Raw genomic sequence first — 17,276 nt, 5'->3', positions numbered from 1 at the left:
TGCAGGCGGATTCTTTACTGTCTGAGCCACCAGGGAAGCCGTGTGCGTGCCGGTGGATTTAAAGCCTTAGTCTCTGACTCTCTTGTCTTCTCCTTTTTCAGCCACTTCCACCACTGTTGTGGGTTCCATTACTGTCGACATGCTGACAGTTTCCAAATATCTGTCTCTAGCCAAGACCTCTCCTTGAACTCTTACACTCTTTCCAACTGCCTAGTTTACATTTCCACTTAGATATCCAATAAACATCTCAACTTCACACATTCAAAACTCAATTCCTGATTCTTTCTACCTCCTTCAATTTTCCCCACTTCAGTAAGCAGCATCACTAACTGTGTGGTTGCCTGGGCCAAAGCCTTTCCCTGGCTCTTTCCTTCTTGTGCAGCCTGAATGCAGTCCATCTGTACACTTGTGGGTTTTACCATCAGAGCACATAAAGAATGTAGCTACTTATTTACACTTCTGCTACAACTACCCTGGTCCAAGCCACCTCCATCTTTCATGTGAATTGTTCTATAGCCTCCTAGTCTTAATGCTTAATCCCCTGTCCCATACAGTCTGTCCTCAACCTAGAAGCTAAGCAGTCCTTTGCAAATATGTTAGTTCAGAATGCTCCTTTTTTCCCAGTCCTCCAATAGGCTTCCCATTTCACAAAAGCCAACAAGGCCTTTGCTTAGCAAGCTCTGGGCAACCTCTCTGACTTATTTCCTGCCACTTTCCCCTAGTTATATGGCTCTAGCTATACTGGCCTCCGTGTAGCTGCCACAGGGCCTTTGTACTTGTCGTTTGGGTGAGCTCTATGAGGGTCAGGACTTTGGTCTTTTCCCTCTTCTGCCTCCAGCAGACAAACTGGTGGACTCGTGGCTTGTTCCTTTCATTTCACAGATGGGGAAACTGGAAAACAGGAGTGAGCACATGGATGATGGTCCGTAAATAGCTGACTAGAAACTTCCTTTTTATTCTCTTTGGTTCAAGGTTGCATGCATATGTCATTTCACAAATTTTTGTTGGCCCAGCTCATGGCAGGCAGCAGCTTTTTTCTTGTTTTCCCAGCGCTGAGAGCCTCTGCAAAATTCTGAACACAAAGCCTAGGGGAGCCACTGAAGCCTGACTCACACTGGGGTCTGGATCCATCAAGAGCAAGGGGCTCCCTTAGTGCCAGGCTGATCTGCATGTGAGGCATCTCCCATTCTTCTGCCTTTCAGTGATCATCACTGTCTGGGGAGGTGGGCAGGCTGCAGCTGCTGTGGTTGTTTTCAAAAGAAGGAGCCAGACTCTTAAGGGGCCCCAAGGGCTGGGCCTTTTGGGAGTTCAGGGCTGGAGGATGGAAAGCAGCTGCACTGGGACACAGCAGACGCTCACCACGTGCTTCCTGTGAGTCTGGGTCCTGGTGTCACCTCCTCACAGTCTGGGATGGTCAGATCTCCAGCTATGTGAGTCCACTCTGTTATGCTGGACAAATCAACCCTGGCGCCATATCTGCAAAAAGAAGGGAATGACTGTTGGCCTTTTGCTTATGTGTTTCCTCCTGTTTATTTTTAAAGCTTCATATCCCGTGGCCCCAAATCTAAGCCAAACCCTGAGCTCCTGAGCCAGTGGTGGGCAGCGAGACAGTTACCTGGATTTCGCTTTCTTTTTCTCTAAAATGTGCTGACAGCTTCAGCCTGAGTTCCGCCCACAGGGTGGCTGTAAGATTCGGAGTAATAATTATGAAGATGATGTCAAGTGTGAAAGTTACATAAGAGTAAATTCTGAAGTCAGTTTTCAGTCCTCCCAGTACACTGTGAGCAAGGTGGGAGAAGATGATGGTAATGAACATTAACAGTCTTTTTGTTGTCGTCAGAGCTGGGAAGGTTTAGATTTAAAATGGTAAATAGTGATTTGGAGTACTTCCCTCAGGGCTTAAAGAAGACGTCTGTGACCATGGACCAGGAACGCCCACGCTCCGATCTCAGCATAAACAGCAGAAACGATCTCCGAAAGGTTTTGCATCTTGAATTTCTCTACAAGGAGAACAAGGTACATGGTTTCCAAGTGTGGTGGGGAGTTCTGGAATGGATTTTGGCAATGTCACGGTACTCACGAGCCCTGCCAGGTCATCAGAGACCAGTGGCTAGAGGCTTGCCATACCGGCGGTTAGGGAGAAACAGACAAATCCCGACTGTGTGCTGGGTTTCTAGCTTCTGTCTGCCCCACCCCACTGTCAGAGCATGCAAGCACCGTATGGGGCTCATTTTTGCACCCAGGCCTGAGCCTGTTAACAATTATTCCCTGTGTTCCTTCCTTTCCCGAGAGACTATTTTTAGTAAGACTGTACTGAAGAATACAGCATTCAGTTATGCTAAAATTTTCCATTCTTTGCCTCCTGAAGAAGGAGTGGTTTTCCTTCTTCAGCTCGGAGTAATACATTTAATTCAGGCAGATGGGGGGTTTGGGTTCAGCTAACCCAGATGTGTTGAAGTTGAGATAGCAAATGGAACAAGTACCTCCTTGGGTGGTGATGGGGGTGCTTACTTGATCCCCCGCCTCGATCCCCACACCGTCTGTTACAAGCCTTCAGGACACTGCATGGTTTTCTTCTGTTGTGCTTATTACGCTTATAATAGAATATTTGTGTGGGTGTTTACTTAGGGTCTGCCTCCGGTACTACTCTGGACGCTCCAGGATACCGGTTGTATCACCATACTTCACCATGATGCTTGATGATGTAGTAAATAGTCAGTGTGTATTTATGAATGAATGAATGAATGAATAAAACTACCATCCTGAATTACTTGCTCTTTCTGTTAGAAGAGAGAATCTTATGATTTGACTTGTCTACCAAAAATGATGCACAGTGTGAGAGTTGTGAGTTAAGTTTTATCTGGGGCAAAGTGATCACCGCAGCCTGGGAGGCAGCACCTCAGACAGCTCTGAGAGACTGTGCCAAAGAGGCAGCGCTGCTGCCGCTGCTAAGTCGCTTCAGTTGTGTCCGACTCTGTGCGACCCCACAGACGGCAGCCCACCAGGCTGCCCCGTCCCTGGGATTCTCCAGGCAAGAACACTGGGGTGGGTTGCCATTTCCTTCTCCAACGCATGAGAGAGAAAAGTGAAAGTGAAGTCGCTCAGTCGTGTCCGACTCCTAGCGACCCCATGGACTGCAGCCCACCAGGCTCCTCTGCCCATGGGATTTTCTAGGCAAGAGTACTTGAGTGGGGTGCCATTGCCTTCTCCGAAAGAGGTAGTGGGGAAAGGGCAATATGTAAGATTTTGGTGAAGCAGGAGTTCAGCGCAAACAAGTGCTTACTTTACAAGAGATTTTGTGCTTGTCACAAGGAGCTGATGTCATCATGAAGGGTTTTAATGCTTTTCTAGGTATGAGGAGGTACAAGGATTAGGATCCTGAAATCAGTTCCTAAAAATATTTCAGGGTGGCTCAGAGGTTAAATCATCCGCCTGCAATGCAGGAGACCGGGGTTCGATCCCTGGGTCGGGAAGATCCCCTGGAGAAGGAAATGGCAACCCACTCCAGTACTCTTGCCTGGAGAATCCCAAGGAGGGAGGAGCCTGGTAGGCTACAGTCCGTGGAGTCGCAAAGAGTCGGACACGACTGAGCGACAAACTACTATAACTACTACTATCCTGAAGATACCAGTTCCTGAAAACTGTCTTAAGACTTGTTCCGCCAGTTTCCCTGGAGCACAGAATGCCTCACTCTCCATCCTGAACTCCCTCAGGGTGTGCCAAGAACTTCAGCAGCACAGGAGTCAATCTCCACAGAGGCAGACAGCAAATGCCCTTAGCAAGCGCCAATTTGTAGTTGACAGATTCAAGAACGGGCTCTCCAGCAGATGTTGCCTTGTGGGAGGGCGTAGTGTCAGAGGTGGAAAGAACCTCGTGGACATATTCTTCAGCATTTATCACAAGTGGCAGCCAGGTGAAGTCTTTCCAGAAGCCCTGGAAAGACCTTCATGTTCTGAGTCCTGTGGTGACACGCGGGCCCCTCCATCTCCTGTACCTAATTGGTTGAAGTCCTGTAGACAGCAGACACTCAGCAGTCATCCACCAGCTCTCTTACGAGGCAGGAGAGTGGACTGTATATTTTACAAAGATTTTTTTCCAGAGAGAGTGAGACAGTTAAGCAGAAAGTTCAATTAACCATTGGGGCACAGTGAGATTTTTGTAAAAATGCACCTTTACCTAACTTCCCAGAAGCATCTTTGTCATTCAAGTTATTTTTATTTCTTCACTGTAGTGTGGTCTTCCTAAGGTAGCTATTATCTTAAGATCCTTAAGATATTTTCATTCAGTTCAGTTCAGTTCAGTCTCTCAGTTGTGTCTGACTCTTTGCGACCCCATGAACCACAGCATGCCAGGCGTCCCTGTCAATCACCAACTCCCGGAGTCCACCCAAACCCATGTCCATCGAGTTGGTGATGCCATCCAACCACCTCATCCTCTGTCGTCCCCTTCTCCTCCTGCCCTCAATCTTTCCCAGCATCAGGGTCTTTTCAAATGAGTCAGTTCTTCGCATCAGGTGGCCAAAGTATTGGAGTTTCAGCTTCAACATAAGTCTTCCAATGAATGCCGAGGACTGATCTCCTTTAGGATGGACTGGTTGGATCTCCTTGCAGTCCAAGGGACTCTCAAGAGTCTTCTCCAACACCACAGTTCAAAAGTATCAATTCTTCAGCACTCAGCATTCTTTATAGTCCAACTCTCACATCCATACATGACCACTGGAAAAACCATAGCCTTGACTAGACAGACCTTTGTTGGCAAAATGATGTCTCTGATTTTTAATATGCTGTCTAGGTTGGTCAAAACCATCCTTCCAAGGAGTAAGTGTCTTTTAATTTCATAGCTGCAATCACCGTCTGCAGTGATTTTGGAGCCCAGAAAAATAAAGTCTGTCACTGTTTCCACTGTTTTCCCATCTATCTGCCATGAAGTGATGGGATCGGATGCCATGATCTTAGGTTTCTGGATGTTGAGCTTTAAGCCAACTTTTTCACTCTCCTCTTTCACTTTCATCAAGAGGCCCTTTAGTTCTTCTTCACTCTCTGCCATAATGGTGGTGTCATCTGCCTATCTGAGGTTATTGATGTTTCTCCCAGCAATCTTGATTCCAGCTTGTGCTTCTTCCAGCCCAGCGTTTCTCATGATGTACTCTGCATAGAAGTTAAATAAGCAGGGTGACAGTATACAGCCTTGACGTACTGCTTTTCCTATCTGGAACCAGTCTGTTGTTCCATGTCCAGTTCTAACTGTTGCTTCCTGACCTGCATACAGATTTCTCAAGAGGCAGGTCAGGTGGTCTGGTATGCCCATCTCTTTCAGAATTTTCCACAGTTTATTGTGATCCACACAGTCAAAGGCTTTGGCATAGTCAATAACACAGAAATAGATGTTTTTCTGGAACTTTCTTGCTTTTTTTGATGATCCAGTGGATGTTGGGAATTTTATCTCTGGTTCCTCTGCCTTTTCTAAAACCAGCTTGAACGTCTGAAAGTTCACGGTCCACATATTGCTGAAGCCTGGCGTGGAGAATTTTGAGCATTACTTTACTAGCGTGTAAGATGAGTGCAATTGTGCGGTAGTTTGAGCTTTCTTTGGCATTGCCTTTCTTTGGGATTGGAATGAAAACTGACCTTTTCCAGTCCTGTGGCCACTGCTGAGTTTTCCAAATTTGCTGACATACTGAGTGCAGCACTTTCACAGCATCATCTTTTAGGATTTGAAACAGCTCAACTGGAATTCCATCACCTCCACTAGCTTTGTTCGTAGTGATGCTTCCTAAGGCCCACTTGCCTTCACATTCCAGGATGTCTGGCTCTAGATAAGTGATCACACCATCGTGATTGTCTGGGTTGTGAAGACTTTTTTTGTACGGTTCTTCTGTGTATTCTTGCCACCTCTTCTTAATATCTTCTGCTTCTGTTAGGTCTCTACCATTTCTGTCCTTTATTGAGCCCATCTTTACATGAAATGTTCCCTTGGTATTTCTAATTTTCTTGAAAAGATCTCTAGTCTTCCCCATTCTATTGTTTTCCTCTATTTCTTTGCATTGATTGCTGAGGAAGGCTTTCTTATCTCTCCTTGCTATTCTTTGGATCTCTGCATTCAGATGCTTATATCTTTCCTTTTCTGCTTGCTTCTCACTTCTCTTCTTTTCTCAGCTATTTGTAAGGTCTCCCAGACAGCGATTTTGCTTTTTTGCATTTCTTTTCCGTGGGGATGGTCTTATTTCCTGTCTCCTGTACAATGTCATGAACCTCCGTCCATAGTTCATCAGGCACTCTATCAGATCTAGTCCCTATCTATTTCTCACTTCCACTGTATAGTCATAAGGGACTTGATTTAGGTCATACCTGAATGGTCTAGTAGTTTTCCCCACTTTCTTCAATTTAAGTCTGAATTTGGCAATAAGGAGTTCATGATCTGAGCCATAGTCAGCTCCTGATTATTTGATTTATCCAGTAGTTATTAGCTGTTATACAATAAATTGGAGCTTATATTTTACAGGAAAATAATATACTCATTAATCTATCTATGTCATCACAATTTTCACGTTCACTCAGCTCAAAACTAGAGTGATTCTGGGAAAGCCCTGCGATTTAATGTTAATTCTAGTAATTTGTTTTCCCCCTTTAATGTGCCATAGATAAAATACCTATATAAAACTACAGTTTTGAAAAATGGTATCTAGATTCATATAAAGGCTGTATCTTTATGAGCAAAACGATACCAAAAACCACAATGTATAATTCAGGTATTTAGGGCCCCAAATCTTTCATACTGAAAGGAAAATAAGAAGGTTGAAGTAAATTATGTAACGTCCCCAGCCCCCCAGCTCTCTTCCTTGTAAGTTTCATTTAGACTTAGACAAAATAGTTCGGGTCCTATTCTAAAAAATAAAACTGTCCCCTGATTTTGACTGCCTGATAATTCTGTTGAGTTTGGTCATAACCTGTGGGTCTTGGTCCCAGAGTTCTACTGCATAGGTCAGGGAAATAGTAAGGGGGAAAGACTGGATACACCCAAGGGTTCCCTCTGTGTCAGGCTCTTTATCAGGCACTTTATCACTCTGACTGCAAACTCACCACCATGCCTGGCTGCCTTTCTGAAGGGCCTGAATGTTACCCGGCAGGTGGGGTGCTGACTGACACATGGTCTGGCTCCTGAGACCAGCTTGGATAACTCTGTGCAAATTACTTAGGAGAACTTCTAAAAGGAATCAGTGTTCTAATCTTGGCAATTCTGGTTTAGTAAGACTCAGCAAGGCCCGATAATTTGTCTTTGAAAAAAACCTTCAAAGGTAATATTTAGTGCTGTCAGGGTAAGGGAGTACTGATACTACTTGTTTCCAAAATCTACTACCAAAGAGTTTCATTTCATCTTTTTTAAAGATTGGGACATAAACTGAGTCAATCCTGACTGCCTCTCTGTGCTCTTGCACTAACCTTCTGCTGTTTGTCTCTGTCGTTTCTTGTGTCCAGTGTTAGATGTAGAGTGCACAAGCTAAGAAGGGGCTTCCCAGGTGGCTCCGTGGTAAAGAACCTGCCTGCAGGGCAGGAGCCACAGTAGACGAGGGTTAGATCCTCGGTCAGGGTTAGATCCTCCATGGGAAGGTCCCCTGGAGGAGGGCATGGCAACCCACGCCAGTATTTTGCCTGGAGAATGCCATGGACAGAGGAGCCTGGCAGGCTACAGTCCATAGGGTCGCAAAGAGTTGGACAAGACTGGTGACTTAGCACACACACACACACACACACACACACACAGTATATACAAACTAAGAAATCATGCAGGTCCCAAATGTTTATAAACTGGTAGAGTTAGTGATCATAAAGACTGAATTGTTTTTTGAATGAAAGGATATATATTTTATAAATTTATTTCCAGATGAAAAAAAACCAAGAAGAAATTTGATTAGGTATGCCTCTGTTCATATCACATTTCATTACATTTGTTCACTGAGTCTCCTGTCTCATGCATTGGATGCTAGTTCTTTGAAGGTATTGGTTTTATTTTCATCCCTGTTGCTACCTAACACAGAACTTGACATATAATAAGTAGTTAGTGAATGTTTGCTGAGAGAATGTATGGATGAGTAAGAAGTTGATAAACTATGTCAAAGAATTTCAGTGGCTGCTTTTCCCACCCTTCCTCTAAAGCTGTAAATAAATTAAGGATTTTTTTTCTTCCAATGATAGGCAAAGGAAAACCCTCTAAAAACAAACCTTGAACTCATTACCAGATACTTTCTGGATCACTTTGGGAATATTGGTAACAGCGTCACTCAAGAAACACCAATCCCTGAACTCTCAGTACCAAAGAAAAGTAACAAATTACCATTGAGAAGCTCAGAGACCACTCTGGTAAACATATACCACCTCGCAGATGAAGATGAGAGTTGGAGAACACCATTGTCAGAGATAAGCAAAGCCAGGTACCTCTTCTCGTTTATACTGTGGATTAGTTTCTTATTTCTTCTGTAACGAATTATGATAAACTCAGTGGCTGTAATAGTGGCTGTAATGTAAACTCAGTTTCTCCAGAGAAACACGACTGGCAGGAGCCAATAGGGTATATAAATGTGTATAGGTGTAAATATACATTGGCTTCCCAGGTGCTGCTAGTGGCAGAGAACTCGCCTGCCAATGCAGCAGACACTAAGAAATGCGGTTCAGTCCCTGAGTTGGGACGATCCCCTGGAGGGTGGCATGACAACCATGCTCCAGTTTTCTTGCCTGGAGAATCCTACGGACAGAGGAGCCTGGAGAGCTACAGTCCACGAAGTCTAAAAGAGTCACACACTACTGACGTGATTTAGCACGCATGTATAAATATATGTGTGTATAAATGTTATGTATTTAAATAAAGATTTATTTTAAGGAATTGGTTTCTGTGGTTGTAGGGGCTGGCAAGTCTGAAATCTGTGTGGCACACTAGTATGCTGGAAGCTCAGGCAGGTGTTCTGTGTTATGGTCTTGAGGCAGAATTACTTCTTTGGGAAACTTTTGTTTTTGTTCTTAAGGTCGTCAACTGATTAAATGAAGCCCACCTATATTATCTAGAGTGATATCCTTTACTTAAGCAGCTGATTGTAGATATTAATCACATCTAAAAAATATCTTCATAGCAACATCTAGACTAGTGTATGAGCAAACACTTGGGGAGCATAACCTAAACAAGTTTGACCTACAAAACTGAACCGTCACGATGTCCTAAAGTGACACCAATTTATTACCTTACGGTTGAGGTCAGAAGTCCAAAATTGGTCTCACTGGGCTAATGGCAAGGTGTCAGGAGGGCTGAATCTGAAACTTTGGGGGGAGAATCTGCTTCCTCCCCTGTTTTGAATTCTGGAGGCTGCCTCCGTTCCTTGGCTTGCAGCCTTTCCCTCTGTCTTCAGAGCACATCACTACACCCCTGCTTCTGTTGCCACACCTCCTACTACTGACTCATCCTCCTGTCTCCCTCTAAGAAGGAGCCCTGTGACTGCACTGGGCCCACCCAGTCAATCTATGGTAATATGCCCATCTCAAGATTCTTTTTATTTATATAATTGCTTTACAACATCATGTTAGTTTCCTCTGTACAACATCATGAGTCACTTGTGTGTAACATTTATCCCCTCCCTTTTCATCTCAAGAGTCTTAACATAATCATGTCTGCAAAGTCCTTTTCTTTTGCCGTGTAAGGTAACATATTCACAGGTTCCAGGGTTTAGGGTGTGAACATCTTCAGGAGGCTGGTCACTCAGCCTCTCACACTCTATGTTTTCAGAATCCCTGTCATAGAGCATGGTTATTTTTCTCTAGAGGCCCTGGGAATGGACCACTTTGTGATGGAGGATACTTATGATTCAAAATGTGTAATTTAATTTCCATGATTCAGAAGGTTCAAGGACTTCCTTTGTTTGCATTTTCTTAAAGACAGGAGTATAGAATTCTGAAAGGCCATGGAACACTGGAGAGATGAAAATATCTGAAAAATAAGAACTCAGGAAAAATGAAGCGGCATTCTTTAAAAAAATTATGTATTTATTTATTTGGTTACACTGTGGAAAGTTCTGAAAGAGATGGGCATACCAGACCACCTGACCTGCCTCTTGAGAAACCTGTATGCAGGTCAGGAAGCAACAGTTAGAACTGGACATGGAACAACAGACTGGTTCCAAATAGGAAAAGGAGTATGTCAAGGCTGTATATTGTCACCCTGCTTATTTAACTTATATGCAGATGCTTTTGAACTGTGGTGTTGGAGAAGACTCTTGAGATTCCCTTGGACTGCAAGGAGATCCAACCAGTCCATTCTCAAGGAGATCAACCCTGGGATTTCTTTGGAAGGAATGATGCTAAAGCTGAAACTCCAGTACTTTGGCCACCTCACGTGAAGAGTTGACTCGTTGGAAAAGACTCTGATGCTGGGAGGGATTGGGGGCAGGAGGAGAAGGGGATGACAGAGGATGAGATGGCTGGATGGCATCACTGACTCGATGGACATGAATCTGAGTGAACTCCGGGAGTTGGTGATGGACAGGGAGGCCTGGCGTGCTGCAATTCGTGGGGTCACAGAGTCGGACATGACTGAGCGACTGAACTGAACTGAACTGAACTGAGAGTACATCATGAGAAACGCTGGGCTGGAGGAAGCACAAGCTGGAATCAAGATTGCCGGGAGAAATATCAATAACCTCAGATATGCAGATGACACCACCATTATGGCAGAAAGTGAAGAAGAACTAAACGGCCTCTTGATGAAAGTGAAAGAGGAGAGTGAAAAAGTTGGCTTAAAGCTCAACATTCAGAAAACTAAGATCATGGCATCTGGTCCCATCACTTCATGGCAGATAGATGGGAAAACAATGGAAACAGTGCCTGACTTTATTTTTCTGGGCTCCAAAATCACTGCAGATGACGAATGCAGCAATGAAATTGAAAGACACTTACTCATTGGAAGGAAAGTTATGACCAACCTCGACAGCATATTAAAAAGCAGAGACATCACTTTGCCAACAAAGGTCTGTCTAGTCAAGGCTATGGTTTTTCCAGTGGTCATGTGTGGATGTGAGAGTTGGACTATAAAGAAAGCTGAGCACCGAAGAATTGATACTTTTGAACTATGGTGTTGGAGAAGACTCTTAAGAGTCCCTGGGACTGCAAGGAAATCCAACCAGTCCATCCTAAAGAGTTCAGGCCTGGGTGTTCATTGGAAGGACTGATGTTGAGGCTGAAACTCCAATACTTTGGCCACCTCATGTGAAGAGCTGACTCATTGGAAAAGACCCTGATGCTGGGAAAGATTGAGGGCAGGAGGAGAAGGGGACGACGGAGGATGAGATGGTTGGATGGCATCATTGACTAGATGGACATGGGTTTGGGTGGACTACGGGAGTTGATGATGGACAGGGAGGCCTGGTGTGCTGCGGTTCATGGGGTCACAAAGAGTCCAACACGACTGAGTGACTGAACTGAACTGAACTGAACTGGGTCTTATCTGTGGCATGAGAATCTTCGATCTTTGTTGCAGCATGTGGGATCTAGTTCCCCAGCTGGGGATCAATCTTGGGCCCCCTGGTTTGGGAGTGTGGAATCGTAGCCACTGAGCCACCAGGGAAGTCCTGCTCTCTTACTCTCTTAAACATACACACACATACACATGCACCATCTTTCTTTCTTATTCTTTCTCTCTCTCAATGCCAAGCAACCCAGGAAGAGAAGCTGTTTCCATGCCTAACTTTGCCGAACTTTAACTGGGAATACCAAGTTTGCCAAAGGTCCCCATCCACCACCTTCAATAGTGTGCAGTAATGGGGCTCCACCCCTTTCAAGACTATACAATCCTCCCCCTTATCCATGGAGGATACATTCCAAGCCCCCCAATAAATGCCCAGAACCCTGGTTAGTAAGTAACCCTATATATACTATAGGTGGGGTGGGGTGGGGAACTATTGTATTGAAGGGCGACAGTTCTCCTTAATCACTGGGTCTGGAAGAAACAAGGATGCTCTTTATGTTGACAGTTCAAGGAATCCTATCATCAGTCATCAACCCTGATTTTGTTTCTTGTTTCTGGCCTCATTTTGTAGGCCAGACCTGCCCAGATACAGAAGTCTATTCTTTTCCTTACCTTTAATGATAAAGCTGGTTAGAAACCACCACAGATTTGTGAATGGGCTTGCTGTGAGTGCCTATGGACTGTGCAATTTATTATTATTGCTAGCGATTTCCTTTGAGGACTGTTTTCATGGAAATATCCCTTTTTTGCAGACACGACAGTCTTGATGGGGATGTACTTGGTCATTTTGTATCATCCAAAAGGTCCTCGCACAAAAGTAGGCCCATAAAGACAGTCCCAGGTGAAAGGCCCCCTGTGGCTTCTGCTTGGGAGAAGATGGACAAGCTTCCAATGTCAGAGCCTTCCTTGGACACGAAGAGGATGGGAGAGAAGGTCAGGCCAAAGTCTGGCCTGATTGTCCGAGGCATGATGGCCGGGCCCATGGCCAGCTCCCCGCAGGTGGGCCTGATGCTTGAGCTATGAGCATGATGAGCTATGAGCTATGGACTATGAGCTATGATGCTTGAGCTTGATGCTGTGAGCATGGAAATTGAGGACGGGCATGGCTTAAGGGGTGCCTGGGTTTATTTAGGGTGCCCCACAAGACAGCTCCAGAAAGGAGGATATATATCGTGGGATGGGCAAGAATAAGGGGCCTTTTATCAGTCCCTAGCTCTACTGCCAGCTCCTGGGGCCATGGTCTCGTCACCTTCCCTGCCCTCAGTTTACCCATCTTATCAAGCAGGTAGTTACCATGGTTCTGTGTTCCTTTGCCGAGTGAGAACACATGGACCTAGGTTTATCTTTGCAGTTCAGGAGTGGGGGACCCAGCCAAGTCTAGAGAACGTACTTATTATTTTTAAAAACATGATAGTGAAAAGAGAAAAAGAAATCTCAATCCTTATAGTTCGGTTTTGCTTTAAAAATGTTCTAAAAATTTAACACCGATGTTTTGTAGTCTCCCTTAAAGAGAGGCGACTGTAGGCTCCTGTCAGGTGGGAAACTAAAGCAAAGGAGAGAATGAATGTAAAAGGAGTTTGTGAAACAGAAGAGAAACAGAACAACAAAGGAAAATCAAACACCAAACTCATAGTGTGGTGTCAGTCGAATCAGGGCGCCTAAGCAAACCAAAAAACAGGTCATCTGTGTCCACGCTGGTCACCCCACTCTCGGAGCAGCGTGTGTACACGCAGGCAAGGCTTCAGGGGCCAGCGCTGTCCTCCCAGTTCATCTGGAATTAAAGGCAAAAAGCAGCGGACCCTCTCTCCGCCCCTGCCTACATCTTGTGAGGTTTTCGGACAAGGTCTTCAAAGGTCTTTTGGACGTGGTCTCTTGGCCATGGTCTTATTTGTTAGACCCAGGTCTGCAAGACCCCTTTGAGATCTGGAATTTCATGGCTCAGAGATGGTCATGCAGTTGGAAAAGGGAAAAGTTTCTTCATTGTCTTTTCAGAAAACTAGGGGTATTCTTTACTAGTACATCAAAGCTAGACAAGTTGTTTCTTAATGTGGAATCTGAAACCATCCCAGTGAACTATTTTTGTGTTATCGGTTTTCATTGGTTTGTCTTGCACTTTGAATGAATCTTTTACCAGTGCATGGCTTAGTAACATGATGCATTGGTCACGTGAAAGTTATTGTTTTATGAAGTTATATATCCTCTGAATGTTGACACATTTCATTATACAAGAAACCATATAAAAAATAACATTTGTTAATGTCATCACTCAACTCATCAGAAAGCTTTTAAGTATCAAGAAGCCCTCAAGTTCATAATGGCAAACATGTTTCTCCAAATTCTGATTTTTAAGGTAACTTGTATTTGATCACTGGCAACAATATATAATTTGTTTCCCTTGAGTTCAATTTATTTTCAAGAAAATGCCTGCCAAATATCTGTCTGAATTAACCGTAGTTCATCTGTCAGTGGTTCCATGAAAAACAGCAGCCAGTTCAGCTCACAACTCAGATGGCTGCATATAGGGCTTTGCCTGGTCACAGCCTTCGTCATCTGCATCCCGCACAATGTTTATTTATACCTCCTACTTTGTCACACAGACTGTTAAAGAGATGTCTAACACAGGATCAGGATCGGATGCAATTAACGTTTTCTGTGCATCAGCACAGACATTCTTAAGTGAAATTGGCATTTTTTTTGTAAGTGCGGTGGAATACCTCGAGCACTGGTATAGTTTGGTGCCTCTGCCTTGGTTCGTGCTGAAGGCCCAGGAGGTTTTCCCACCAGTGCTTTTGGATCATCACTGCAAACATCAACACAGTGAAGAACGCACATCATATCTTATTATTATAATGAAAATAGTTTTGAGCTCTCTGAAAGGGTTTGGGCATGGACCCCTAAGGTTGATGGGCTATACTTTAAGAACTGGTGGACCAGATGAATGTTAGGGTCCTATCGTAACATGACTTGCTTTTTTTATACGTATTTATTTGTTTAGCAGTGCCGGGTCTTTGTTGCGGCACGAGGGATCTTCGATTTTCACTGTGGCATGAGGGATCTTTAGTTGTGGCATGTGGGATCTAGTTCCCTGACCAAGAATTGAACCTGGGTCCCCTGCACTGGGAGCTCAGAGTCTTAGCCACTGGACCACCAGGCAGGGCCTGCCTACCATGACTTTTGAATCATCAAGTCTGTGCAGTTCAGTCCCCTTCAGTACTGAGGTGTGAGGGTGAGGGCTTGGACCCGCTTTACTACTGAGAGATTGCCACAGACTCCTTCCCAAAGAAGAAAGCAGTTCTCCTCCGAGGTGTTCTTTTCCCCTGGGGTATCTGAATCTTGTGAAGGGACACTAAGGTGGCCTTCCCGCAGGTTTTCTGGAAGGTGTTCTGTGGGTTTTGAGTGCTTTGGCCATATAGGAGAAAAGAGCAAGCTTTGCTAGGTATTGCATCATTTTTTACTGCTAGGTCAGCTCTGCACTTTTGAAGGATGAGTAAGAGGCTGGGTTCCCTGCCCTTGGCCGGAAGTTTGGGTCTCCTTGGGAACAATGACTAATGTTTTCTTTGCTCTGTGGCAAGGAATGCCCTGGGTGGCTTTCGGAGGAGGTTTATGGTGCCTAGTAATTTCCACTGGGTGGGAACAGGACAGAATTAGATGTTCTTTTTTTGGCACAGGCTTTATCATTTGGCTCAGGATTATTTCTGGAATTGCTGAGAGGTCCAGAAAAAGCTCAGCAGGTGTATTTTTGTCCCCTCCCTCTACTCCTCCACCTCAGATGGGTAACAACATGAGTTCCCATTTCACTGGTTAATGATTGATAGAGAGGACACTTCAGTCGACTCCTCTGAAGTTCCTGCATTTTGAAAGTGAGCAAGACTTGATTGCTTACTAGGTATAGGTCACTGAACTGGGAAGCTCTGGGGAAGCTTCCCAGAGAGGAAGGAATAACGGCCTCCATCACTTGGTCTACTGGTAGGAAAGGGTAGGGCCATGAGTATGTCCCCGCATGGGGACAGGGGCAAAGATACTAAGCAGTGGTGTTATAACATTTGCTGGCTGCTTTGAGGGGTTGGCTCTGTGCTACTGCCGTACATGGGTCTGGGTCTCTCCTTTAGCCCTCACCGTGGTCTTGTGGGAAGTCAGCACTGCAGGTCCCCAATCCTTTATCCAAAACCTTTGGGCCAAATGTGCTTTGTAATTTAGATTTTTCTTTTTACACTTCAGAAAGGAAATACTGTGCATAAACCACGTACCACAGAACGCCTGAAGTAGGATTTGGTGTAGCATCCCGTAAACAAAACATATCTGCCACAAAACATACGAATATTCATGCTTGAAAAAAGACCACAAGGGAATTCCCTGACAATCCAGTGGTTAAGGTTCCTCACTTTCACTGCTGAGGGCCTGGGTTTGATCCTGGGTCAGGAAACTACGATACCCCAAGCCCCGTAGTATGGTGGGGAAAAAAAAAAAAGACTACAAGTAACTTCATAACAATTAAAAAGAATTTGCCATAGGATTCCAACAGAAATGTTCATTTTTTAGAGGTTTTGGGGTTTAGAAATTACAGACAGCAGATTGTAGACAGATTAGATTACAGGAAGGGCAAGTGAGGAACAAAGAAGTTCAGTGACTTGTCACAGGGGACGTAGCAGGTGGCGATTCAGGAATTAGAACATGTCTGACCCTGGAGCTGTCTGTAAGGGGTGTGGGAGGAGGCTGAGGCATGCTCCTGGGGTTTATGCTCGTGGGGTGCTGTGAAAGCATGGGATAAGTGGGGCCCCCGAGAGTCTCCTCAGAGGGTAGGCAGAATTTTAAGAGAAGGAATTGAGGATGGAAAAGGTGGGAAGGGAACAGCATAGTCTTGAAGTAGGTTATTTCCCACCTCCCTCCAAGGGATCCTCACCTCTGCTTTTGTCCTTGTCCCTTCCAGGATTCCCTCCGCAGACGCTCGCTGAGGCGGTCCCCAGCCTTGAGCAGCTCTACCCAGCCTCACAAGGAAGGGAGCCCACAAGAGCCTGAGCTCTCTACTCACACCCCCACCTGTCCCACCCCTCTGGAGGGACCAGCTTCCAGCACCGCCTCCACCCCTAGGAGCCCTCGGGGCCCGCTCAGCGAGCTGACCTGGGAAAAGCGGAGAACCTCGCCTGGCAGCCCGCCTCACCTACCAGGCAAAGGGGTGCTCCCCAGGGGGAGTGGCAGGTGGAGAGACCTTTCTGAAGACAGTCCAGCTGTGGACAGTGGCTCAGAGGCCATCAGAATCACTTCGAAGTTCTCCCTGTCCAATGGGAATGTCCCGAAGATGCAGGAGAGGCCAGAGAGAGCGTTACAACGGCAGGAGAGCCAGCCCCCATCCCTCAGGTGAGCGTACTGTGCCCAGGTGAGGGTTTCTCAGAGAGCCATCCAGTCCTGACTGGCTCCTTGGGCTCTGAGTGCGGCTGCTGAAGTGGGGGAAGTGGTGGTAGTCGTTCCACCAGGGAGAAAATAGCCCAGAGCCCACACACTAGGAAGGTTTGGGGAGGTTTCTTTGGCTCTTCTTACTTCTTCTCAAAGGTCAGGCTGATATGGTTCAAGAGAGGTATGGAAGCCAGGGGTATGGAAGCCAGAGGTATGATGGTGAATCAGCTCCCACAAGGCTCCTTAAGGGGCAGTTTTTTAAAACCCTATCCTGAATCCTTCTCTTTTATTCTTCCACAATGAACCTTGAGGATTCCTACACTGATTGATTTTTGAATGTTAAACCAACCTTACATTTCTGGAATAAAATATACTTGGCTATC

At 45.3% G+C, this 17,276-nt stretch overlaps 1 protein-coding gene across 2 annotated transcripts in view; it reads left to right on the top strand.

Annotated features, from left to right (window-relative positions):
• Positions 1-17,276, top strand: part of MINDY4 (MINDY lysine 48 deubiquitinase 4) — a 119,317-nt gene that overhangs the window by 4,079 nt on the left and 97,962 nt on the right. For both annotated transcript variants that reach the window (XM_012176869.4, XM_012176870.4), the window contains exons 2-5: positions 1,897-2,016; positions 8,193-8,428; positions 12,255-12,501; positions 16,430-16,857. In XM_012176869.4, coding sequence (XP_012032259.2) covers positions 1,897-2,016; positions 8,193-8,428; positions 12,255-12,501; positions 16,430-16,857 — 1,031 coding nt within the window. The remainder of the gene's footprint in view (positions 1-1,896; positions 2,017-8,192; positions 8,429-12,254; positions 12,502-16,429; positions 16,858-17,276) is intronic.

Source organism: Ovis aries, chromosome 4 (genome assembly GCF_016772045.2).
Source record: "Ovis aries strain OAR_USU_Benz2616 breed Rambouillet chromosome 4, ARS-UI_Ramb_v3.0, whole genome shotgun sequence".
In the NCBI taxonomy this organism is placed as follows: domain Eukaryota; kingdom Metazoa; phylum Chordata; class Mammalia; order Artiodactyla; family Bovidae; genus Ovis; species Ovis aries.
Note: the sequence above shows the minus strand (reverse complement) of the source record. Positions and strands in the feature narration are given on the sequence as shown.